At 47.2% G+C, this 10,650-nt stretch overlaps 3 protein-coding genes across 3 annotated transcripts in view; 1 reads left to right on the top strand and 2 right to left on the bottom strand.

Annotated features, from left to right (window-relative positions):
• ACOT8 (acyl-CoA thioesterase 8) overlaps positions 1–6,192 on the bottom strand; it is a 24,514-nt gene extending 18,322 nt beyond the window's left edge. Inside the window, exons 1-2 of the mRNA XM_011983794.1 lie at positions 5,971–6,192; positions 3,943–4,076 (exon numbers count right to left, since the gene is read on the bottom strand). Of these exons, the coding sequence (XP_011839184.1) occupies positions 3,943–4,076; positions 5,971–6,098 (262 nt within the window). The 5' untranslated portion in view covers positions 6,099–6,192. The remainder of the gene's footprint in view (positions 1–3,942; positions 4,077–5,970) is intronic.
• Positions 6,193–6,363: 171 nt separating this feature from the next.
• Positions 6,364–10,650, top strand: part of ZSWIM3 (zinc finger, SWIM-type containing 3) — a 21,436-nt gene continuing 17,149 nt past the window's right edge. Inside the window, exon 1 of the mRNA XM_011983778.1 lies at positions 6,364–6,761. Within this exon, the coding sequence (XP_011839168.1) occupies positions 6,607–6,761 (155 nt within the window). The 5' untranslated portion in view covers positions 6,364–6,606. The remainder of the gene's footprint in view (positions 6,762–10,650) is intronic.
• Positions 10,240–10,650, bottom strand: part of NEURL2 (neuralized E3 ubiquitin protein ligase 2) — a 34,409-nt gene continuing 33,998 nt past the window's right edge. The window contains exon 3 of the mRNA XM_011983784.1: positions 10,240–10,310. The gene's annotated coding sequence lies outside the window, so the exon portion shown is untranslated. The remainder of the gene's footprint in view (positions 10,311–10,650) is intronic.

The raw sequence follows: 10,650 nt of genomic DNA, 5'->3' as shown, positions 1-10,650 counted from the left end.
AAAAAAAAAAACAACAACAACAAGAGCACCACCACCAGAGTAGAAGGCACTGGCCAGGGATAAGGCAGCCAACAACAAGCAGGTGAGGGAAGATTTGGAGAGGAAGAGAACTTCCCTGGTTTCCCTGAAGTTCTCACTTTGTCTGAGTCAGGCCGGCCTTGGGGAACCCTGACATCTGGGCCGTGAGACATCTTGGGGATGACTTTCAACCATCAGATGAAAGAAGCAGGTCTAGAGAAGTGTTGCTTCCTTCACTCTGATGCAAATAGGGAATCAACCGGGCCCCAGGGCTCAATCAACAGCAATAAACATCACTGTCTGAAGCCAACTGGCCTGCTCAGGTGTCTGTTATCAGGCACTCCCACCAGCAGCGCTTCTATCAGAGTAGGAGCTCCTCAAGGTTAAAGGCGTTTGAGGAGGGCTTACCAAGAGTCCAGACACCAGAGAGAGCTAATTGTGCAGTCTGCTTCCAGACACTGGGAAGGCAGTCTCCCCTCCCTATCACCAAACTTGGGGAGAAAAAACAAAAAAACCTCGAATCCAATCCTTGGTCTGCAGGTAAGCTAAAGTACAGATTCCTGAGGAGGATCACAGAACCTTCAGTTCTCTGGTCTACCTTTCAGTGTGAATGAGTTCCAGCACTATTCTTGAAAACTGTTATTGGAACACAGCAGGTAGGCCCTGAGGCATACCGAAGGGAGTTAAAGATTATGGAGTGATGCAGGGTGCCAGACAGCACTGGACAGGAGAGTATGTTTCCTCATGTTGGTCTCACAATAACCATGTAGAGCCACTCTTACCCCCATTGTACAGATGAGGAAACTGTTGCCTTAAAATACAATTTTTTTGTAATAAAGTCATGCTCATTTGTTTACATATTGTCTATAGTTGCTTTCACTGGCAAAACCTAAAATGTTTACTATCTGGCCCTTCTAGAATGTTTGCTGATCTTGTTCAGAATTCTTTAAGCTCTAAATTTACCTCTGTAGAGAAAAACTAAAAACAAAACAAAAACCCAACTAATTAACGTTAAAAATTAACGTTTTTAGAAAAATAACTGATATGATAAATGGCCAAGGACCAACCCTCCCCCTCCCCCATAACATCTTTTATTTAAAAATGTAATTGAAACATCTTTTTTTCTTTTTTTGAGATGGAGTCTCAATCTGTCGCCCAGGTGGGAGTGCAGTGGCGCAGTCTTGGCTCACTGCAACCTCCACCCCCCAGGTTCAAGCGATTCTCCTTGCCTCAGCCTTCCGAGTAGCCGAGATCACAGGCTCGGGCCACCATGCTTGGCTAATTTTTTTTTTTTTTAATGGAGTCTTGCTCTGTCACCCAGGCTGGAGTACAGTGGCACGATCTCAGCTCACTGCAACCTCTACCTCCCAGGTTCAAGCGATTCTCCTGACTCAGCCTCCCAAGTAGCTGGGATTACAGGTGTGCGCCACCACGCCCGGCTAATTTTTGTTTTTGTTTTTGTTTTTTTAGTAGAGATGGGGTTTCACCACATTGGCCAGGCTGGTCTCGAACTCTTGACCTCAGGTGATCTGCCCGACTTGGCCTCCGAAAGTCCTGAGATTACAGGTATAAGCCACCATGCCCAGCCAAAAAACAGCATTGGTTTTAATGTCCAATATAGCTGGCAGAGTCGCATCACAAACAGATAAAAGCGCTCCCCTTTTTGCCTTGCAGCCAGGAAGCTCGGAACTAAACGTATGAAACTGCAACAGTATGGCTTAGCCAAATTTTGACATGATCGTTTCTCCCAAATCCCTTGTTACTACTGGCCTGATGTCCTTTGACTTTTAATATTCCCAGAATAGCTACCAATTATTTTAGCTATCTTGCAGTCTTTCAAGACACAGGCAGGGGCACAAATAATAATAATTATTATTATTTTGATGGAGACAAGTCTCACTCTGTCGCCCAGGCTGGAGTGCAGTAGCGTGATCTCAGCTTACTGCAACCTCCGCCTCCTGAGTTCAAGCAATTCTACTTTAGCCTCCAGAGTAGCTGGGACTACAGGCGCATGCCGCTATGTCTGGCTAAATTTTTGTATTTTAGTAGAGACTGGGTTTCACCGTTTTGCCCAGGGTGGTCTCGAACTCCTGAGCTCAGGTGATCCACCCGCCTCGGCCTACCAAAGTGCTAGGATTACAGGCATGAGCCACCACGCCCAGCCAAATTATTATTAATTTTGAAATGGTAGCCTGGACACGGCTCATTTCACGCTGCTCCTAGATGAAGAATTTCCAAGAAAGAGGATCTTTTTCCCAGAACCTGGGATGGGTACCCTGGCAGCTCCCCCATTGTTTAGAATTATCGCCCAAGAGTTGAAGAGAGAAGCAAAGAAGCAGGAAAGAGTTTGGCACTTGAAGACACATAAACCAGGTTCACATCCTGGCTCTGCCTCCTTGGGCACTGTGGGAGCTGGTTCCAAACCTCTTCGGGTCCCAGTTTCTTTAGGTAAGAATGATGGCAGGAATGCCTGCCACCCATGTTTACTTATGAAGACTAAACAAGATAATGCACACAATTATGCTCTGTATTATACAAATTTTAATTATTCCCACAAGTTAATCATCAAAAACTAATATTTATGGAAAACTAGATTATGCTAAGCCCTGCACTAGATACTTTACTGGCAAAGACTCACAGCATTCTTCCATCACAGGATGAAGAGTCAGAGTTCAAGTAATGCCCCCACCTCCACAAAACAAAACAGCCAGGTATTTCACTAGGCTGGAAGGATTACAATATCAAAAGGCTGGTACTTACAACCAAATTAAAGAAACAAAGCACATATTTACTCCCAACTAGCATAAAGATAAGAACCTGGCTGAGCCCAAGGTTAGTATTCAAATACTTTATAGCAGTGACTGGGGGCTGAGAAGAGGGAGGCCAATCAATATGCCTCAGGGATAAGGAGTAAGGGACACGGGACAGTATGAAAAAGTGTATTTACCATTACAGGGATAATTTTCATATTTATAAAATGAAGGGGGAACCCCACTGTTTTGTTGATACAAATCACATACTGTAAAGGTCCACAAACTTCTCAGCTGAGGATCTACACAGAACACGTGGGGGCATCTGCTCTAGGGGTAAGAGGGAAGGAGAGAAAACAGGTTTTTTTGTTTTTGTTTTTTAGCATAGGTTTTGCTTTTATTTTCCTTTTATTTATTTTTCTGTAGAGACAAGGTCTCGATTTGTTGCCCCGGCTGGTCTTAAACCCCTGGGTTCCAACAATCCTTCACAATGGCCACCCAAAGTGCGGGGATTATAGGCATGAGCCACCACACATAGCTTTTAAGTGACTTTATTTGACCCCAGAGCTATAAGAAGCTGTAGAGATCGTTCCACTAAAATACCCCTGGTCCTACCCTTCTCCATTTTACAGCTGAAGTAAACCAAGCTATAGGGCGGGGAGCTAACCTCACAAGGCCGCATGGTAAATTATGGACAAAGCTGAAGCTAGGCCCTACATCTTTGGTTTGTTTTTATTGACCCGATGCTCAGCTGACAAAAGAAGCCTTAGATCCCTTGATTCTCAGGCTGGTGCTCTCTTCTCCAACCCAAGCTGCCCTACCTCCGCACCTCTAGCAGAGGTTACAGCACGCTGAGAACCTAGCACAGCGCTTGGCACCAGGAGCTATGTTAAGAATGGAAGAACAAAAGGCCCACAAGGAGCAGTTAAGCAACAAAGTCTTGTGTCATTATCAGCCAGACATCAGGTACCCAGTGAGTCCCAGCAAGTGTGAGGTCCAAGGCTCATTGTTAGCCCCAGACCTTGTTCCAGCCTAGACACTTAGGGTGGCTGTGTCCGCCATCCCTCCCCCTTGTCTTCCAGTCTCCCTCTCTTCCCTTTTGACCTCAGCCCTCAAGGCCAGAATGGCTGCTGGGCTACCAGGGCTGGGTTGGGGCAGGAAGTGGGGGGTTTACCTGCCCGAACAAAGTAGCAGTGCAGGGAGTGCACGTGGACGTCTTCACTCACAGACTTGGCTGCAGCCACCAGTGCCTGGCCCACGATCTGACCGCCAAACAGCCTCTTGGCCGGTACCCAGTAATGCCTTCCTCTGTAAGGAGACGGGGGAAAGAGGGAAAGACTTGGGAACTGGGCCAAATTCTACTACCCTCGCTGAGACTCTAGTGCATGATCTCTTCACCTTATTGGGGTTTAAGATCCTTTTGAGAATATGGTAAAAGCCATAGGTCCTTTCCCCAGGCAAATATCCTTATGCATAAAAATCTTCTGGGCCAGGCGCAGTGGCTTACGCCTGTAATCCCAGCACTTTGCGAGGCTGAGGCAGGTGGATCCTTTGAGATTAGGAGTTCAAGAGCAGCCTGGCCAACATGGTGGAACTCCGTCTCTACTAAAAATACAAAAATTAGCTGGACGTGGTGGCATGCACCTGTAATCCCAGCTACTCAGGAGGCTGAGGCAGGAGAATCACTTGAACCCAGGAAGCAGAGGTTGAGGTGAGCCAAGATCGCACCACTGCACTCCAGCCTGGGCGACAGAGCAAGACTCCATCTCAAAAAATAAAATTAAATAAATATATAAATGAATAAACAACAAGAGCCCTCAGACATCAAGTCTAACTCCTTCAGTGTACAGATGAGAAAACTGCAGCTTGGCCCCAGAGATGAAAATGCTTGCCCAGAATGTAGGCCCACTGGAAGCTGAATAATTAAGTCTCTAGCCTCCCACGTCCCAGCTGTTTGGCATTTTCTGTAACAATGAGTTACGAATAGCCCTCCATGACCTGGCAGGTGGCTCTCGCCTGTAATCAATCCCAGCACTCTGGGAAGCCGAGGTGGGAGGATCGCCTGAGCCCATGAGTTCAAAACCAGCAGGGGCTCCAAAGTGGGGCCTCATGTGTACTAAAAATAAAAAGGTTAGTTGGATGTGGTGGTGAGTGCTTGTGGTCCCAGCTAAATGGGAGGCTGAGGCAGAAGGGTCACTTGGGCCCGGGAGGTCGAGGCTGCAGTGAGCCATGTTCGTGCCACTGCACTCCAGCCTGGACAACAGGGCCAGATCTTGTCTTCAAAAACAAAAATCAAATAGCCCTCCAAGAAGTTATTTATAATTCCTTAAGTGGAAGAAAGGGAGCTCAAAGTAGGATAACTTCCAGTAAAGCCAGGAGAAGCCTTGCTGCAGGGGCTGGAGGCGGTGGCTCACGCCTGTAATCCCAGCACTTTGGCAGAGATGGGCCGATCACAAGGCCAGAAGTTCGAGACCAGCCTGGCCAACATGGTGAAACCCCCTCTCTACTAAAATAAATTAAAAAATTAGCTGGGCCGTGGCGCGCCTGTAATCCCAGCTAATCAGGAGGCTGAGGCAGGAGAAATGCTTGAACCCGGGAGGCAGAGGCTGCACTGAGCCGAAATCACACCACTGCACTCCAGCCTGGGCAACAGAGCAAGACTCCTGTCTCAAAGAAAGAAACCCTCGCTGCAGTCAAGAAATTCAGCAATGCTGGGAAGGAAACAAACATGCTTAGGCCTTAGGATAAGTAATGAGATACCAGACCCACCAAATGGTACTGGGGGCGGGATATTGTGAGAAGAAAAGGATACTGAAGACGAAAGGAGCTGCGGGGTCTGTTTTAACGTTGATCCATCAGCTGTGTGCCCTTGGGCAAATCACTGCCCTCTCTGTGCTAGCTCCCCTGTGAAGGCTTAGGGCAGGCTGCCGAGCAGGGTCTCTCAGGTCACCACTATATTTGCTCAGATCTCCAGGACTACCTAGAGATGGGGCTGCGCAGACCTCGCGGCAAGGAGAGGAAGGGAGGAAGCCAGAGCAGCGAGGACAGCTCTGTCGGGGGTGCGTTCTCTCCTAATTGTGGCAGAGGGTGCATCCTACGCAGAGCCATCCTAGTTCCGGAGCCAGGGGCCCCGGGGGGCGGCAGTCAAGATCAAGAGTTTCTGCCCTAAAGAAGGGGATGCTGGGCAGGAGCTGCCGGCTACCTGAAGAGATCCTCGTCCAGCGGCTCGAGGTTGAGCACGGTCGTGACCAAGACGCTACGGAGGTCCCTAGGGGGATCGCCGCGGTCGCCACAGCCCTGCCCATCTTCTGGGGCCTGCGGGGACGACATCTAGCTCAAGGCTGCCGGCCCTGAACACCCGCTCCGCGGAAGACGCGGAAACATACACTGAACCTGACGCTTCCGGTAGATTGCCCTAGTAACCGGAAGTCTCCTGCAGACCCCGGGAAGGCGGAACCTAGGTTATGATTGGTCAAGACTCCTGTCAGTCCGCTGGTGGCTGTAGCCCTTTTTCTCTAGCAATTGGAGACAATGAATGCCAATCTGCGAATCCTGTGTGTGACTGGATATGTCGCTGAGGGGGCGGAACCTCGGGACTGGATAATATGGACTGAGTGTCATTTCCCCTGTCAGATAGCAAATACACCCCCTTCCTCTTGTAACCCGGTCAGGCCTAGGGCTCCTCCTGACTTCCAGAATAGGCCACCCAGTTGGGCGGACCCTTAAGGCATTCTGGGCCCACGCCAGCCCATAAACCCTCATAGTGTGACCTTTGACCCCTGGTGTGATCTTGGGCCTGGGCTGGGACCAGCCCCTGGTGTGGGTTGTGGGGGCGGCCATGGAGCTGGGCAGCTGCTTCAAGACCTATGAGGACTTCAAGGAGTGCTTCAGCGCCTACAAAAGGGAGAACAGGTGCTCCTTCATTCTCAGGGACTGCGTCTCCGTCCGCTTCCACAACCTCAACCATGGCACCTCCATCCGCGAGGACATCCTGTAAGGGCGGGCGGGGCGGGGCGGGGCAGGAGGGTGGGGAGGAGGCTGGAACTCCGGAGGGCTGCCTGGAGGAGGAGGGGATGCGTAGGCACGCTTTGGGCTGCGTGGCCATTCATTCAACAGGCACTCATTGAGCACCTGTTGTGTACCTTGTGAAGAGAGCTAAGCCTCCACGGCCGTCGGTTTTTGACCACCCACTTCACTTTCACTCCATCCATAGGCTTTTCTGGAATTTATAACTGCAGTTTCTGCCATTGTTTTGAGCAGCTGCCGCAACCCAAATACAAAGTATGGCTTTCATAAACGGATAAAAACACCTTGGTGATAATTTCCTTCATCAGTCTCCTCTTTACAAAACAGTCATGTGGTCATTTGAATGTTCGTTCATTCATTCAATTTTTAGTTCATATATATTTGTTGAAACAGGGTCTCACTCTGTCCCCCAGGCTGGAGTGCAGTGGCACAATCAGCTCACTGAACCTTCAACTGCTGGGCTCAAGCGATCCTCCCACCTCAGCCTCCCAAGTAGCCATGCATGGTGGCTCCAAGTAGCCACCATGCCTGGCTAATTATTTTTTATTTTTGTAGAGACTAGGTCTTGTTATGTTGGCCAGGCTGTTCCCAGACTCCTGGACTCAAGCGATCTTTCAGCGTATCAAGGTGTTAGGATTAACAGGCATGAGCCACTGCGCCTGGCCTATTCATTCATTTTGTAAATGGTTTTTGAGCTCCTTATATCAACCGTTTTTCAAACACTTTCCATGTGCCAGGCAGTGTTCTCTATGCATGCTTTACCTTGCAGGGCTTTTTTTCCAGAATTATAGATAAACGTTATTTTTTCCCATTTGACAGATGAGAATTCAGGCTTATAAGTTAAGACAGGAGTTGAAAACTCAAATGCCTTCAGGGCTTAGGTGAAACAGCCTAGTGTAATAAAGTTTTAACTTCGAATTTTACTTTAAGAAAAAGAATGATGAAATAGCAACCAACACCAGGTCTTTGTGCTAGGGACAACAGAAGTGTGAAATGGGCAAAATGGAGAGCAGATGCCATCTAATCAGCTCCAGCTGATGGCTGCCATATGAAAATAAAGATCTAGTGTTGCCAGAATTTGGGGCAAGAGTTATCAGAAATCCACACTTTATGTGGATTTTTCCATTAAAAAAAATTAAATATCAGTTCAAATTTTAACTCAGAGCATGCGGGCCAACTCAGAGTTAAAGCATATCCGAGTTTGAGACTTGGATTGAAATACTCAACCAAAGCTCCTCAATTAGAGAGTCAGGCTATATTCTTTCCATTATTCTGAAGTCCAGTGTTATGCTGGGTATAGATGACATAAAGATGAATAAGTGTTCAGACTATCCCCAGAGAACTAGGATAAACTTGAACTCAAGCAAACTGGCATGTGATAAATGCTTTAAAAGGAATGTGCAAAAAAAAGAAAGAAAGAAGAAATGTGCAGAGAAAGAAATGACAAATGCCTGGGAGGTGGGGAAAGTCTTCACACTGGAATTGATGGTTTCCCTGGGCTGTGAATGAATGTAGAGTGCTAGAGTAGATCTGTGGTTAATTACTGAGTAGCATGGAGGCATTTGACCAGAAGTTGCTGTGCAGAAGGACCTGCAGGAGCAAAGACAAAGATACATGAAAGAAGGTGGCATGTTAGAGTAACAGTGAGGGATGCCATGTTTGGCGGGAGATTAAGTCATTTGCAGTCTAAGGGTCTTTAGTGACCATTGTGAGGTGTTTGGACCTTGTCCTTTATGGGTAAGACCTTACTAAGCAATGAGAAGAATACAAAAAAAAAAAAAAAAAAAATCACAGTTGCCCCTAAACACCCTTCAGGAAGACCATATCCAGTGTCTAGCACAAGGTGTGGCCCATAGCAGGCATTAAATCATTATTGAATGAGTGAGTTAGCAAGTACTAACCATGTGATTCAGGGAAATAGGTGCTGCAAGAAAAAAAAAAAAAGAATCCATTTCCTTTCGTTTTCCACCTCCTAGAGGCTGCCCAGCGCACCTTGGGTCATGGCCCCCTTCCTCCATCTTCAAAGCCAGCAGTAGCAGGTTGAGTCATCATATCACTCTGACCTTATTTCTGTCATCACGTCTCTGACTCCCTCTTCTGCCTCCCTTTTCCACTTATTTTTTTTTTTTTTTTTGAGATAGAGTTTTGCTCTTTTTGCCCAGGCTGGAGTCTCAGCTCACCGCAACCTCTGCTCCCCGGGTTCAAGTGATTCTCCTGCCTCAGCCTCCCGAGATTACATGCACGCACCCCACACCCAGCTAATTTTTGTAGTTTTAGTAGAGACAGGGTTTCACCATGTTGGCCAGGCTGGTCTTGAACTCCTGACCTCAGGTGATCCACCTGCCTCGGCCTCCCAAAGTGCTGGGATTACAGGCGTGAGCCACTGTGCCCGGCCCTTTTCCACTTTTCAGGATCCTCATGATTATATTGGGCCTACCCAGATAATCCCAGATAATTTCCCTATTTTGAAGTCAGCTGATAGCAACCTTAATTCTATCTGCAACCTTAATTCTCCTTTGCCATGTAACCTAACATATTCACAGATTCTAGGATTAGGACAAGGACATCTTCAAGGGACCATTCTGCCTGCCACAAAAAGATTAATATCCTGGAGGGAAAAATGGTGTGAGTCAGTGCAGATGTAAACATGATGTACTTCAATTAGAAAACAGTGATGGGCTGGGCACAGTGGCTCACACTTGTAATCCTAATACTTTGGGAAGCTGAGACAAGGAGATTGCTTGAAATCAAGAGTTCAAGACCAGCCTGGGCAACAAAATGAGATCCCCATCTCCACAAAAAAATTTTAAAATTAGGGGCCACTCGTGGTGGCTCACACCTATAATTCCAGCACTTTGGTAGGCTGAGGCAGGCAGATGGAATGAGGCCAGGAGTTCTAGACCAGCCTGGGCAATATGCCAAAACCCCATCTCTACAAAAAATACAAAAAGTAGCCAGGTATAGTAGTGCGTACCTGTAGTACCAGCTACTCTGGAGTCTGAGGCAGGAGGATTACTTGATCCCAGGAGTCAGAGGTTGCAGTGAGCTATGATCGCACCACTGCACACTACATTCTAGCCTGGGCAACAACAGAGTAAGATCCTGTCTCAAAAAAAAAAAAAAAAAAAAAGCAGTGATGTATGTTTGCACGCACATACAAAAGCCATGAGGAGACCTGCTTAGTTAGAAGGAAGGATTTATGCTGGAGCAGCAGGAAAGGAAATTGGAAGGTTGATAAGCAGGTTGGTGGGTTGGGGTTTGTTTTGTTTGTTTTAGAACACAAGGTCTCGCTCTGTTGCCCAGGATAGAGTACAGTGGGAGGATCATAGTTCACTGTAACCTTGAAATTCTGGCCTCAAGTAATCATACTACCTCAGCCTCCTAAGTAGCTAGGACTACAGGCATGCACCCCCATGGCAGGCTAATTTTTTTTTAATTTTTTTCTTTTTTGTGTTGAGACAGGGTCTTGCTATGTTGCCCAGGCTGGTCTTGAACTCCTAGCCTCAAGCTGTCCTCCTGCCTCGGCCTCCCAAAGTGCTGGGATTACAGATGTGAGCCACCATGCTGGACCTATTTTTGTTTTTAAAGGTGAACAATTTTAAAAGTGTTTTGGGGCCAGGCACAATTCAGTCACTTGAACCCAAGAGGCAGAGGTTGCAGTGAGTCGAGATCATGCCACTACTCTCCAGCCTAGGTGACACAGTGAGACTCTGTCTCAAAATAAATAAATAAAAAGTGTTTTTGTTTTTGAGTGGTTAACATAATTAAGAAATTTTTTCAAACAGTACAGAACAGAAGGGACTAAAAGGGTCATTTCCACTGTGTTAGCTTTTTTTTTTTTTTTTTTTTTTTGAGA

The sequence above is a fragment of the Mandrillus leucophaeus genome, unplaced genomic scaffold (genome assembly GCF_000951045.1).
Source record: "Mandrillus leucophaeus isolate KB7577 unplaced genomic scaffold, Mleu.le_1.0 Scaffold255, whole genome shotgun sequence".
Taxonomy (NCBI): domain Eukaryota; kingdom Metazoa; phylum Chordata; class Mammalia; order Primates; family Cercopithecidae; genus Mandrillus; species Mandrillus leucophaeus.
This window is presented reverse-complemented; position numbering and strand designations above follow the sequence as displayed.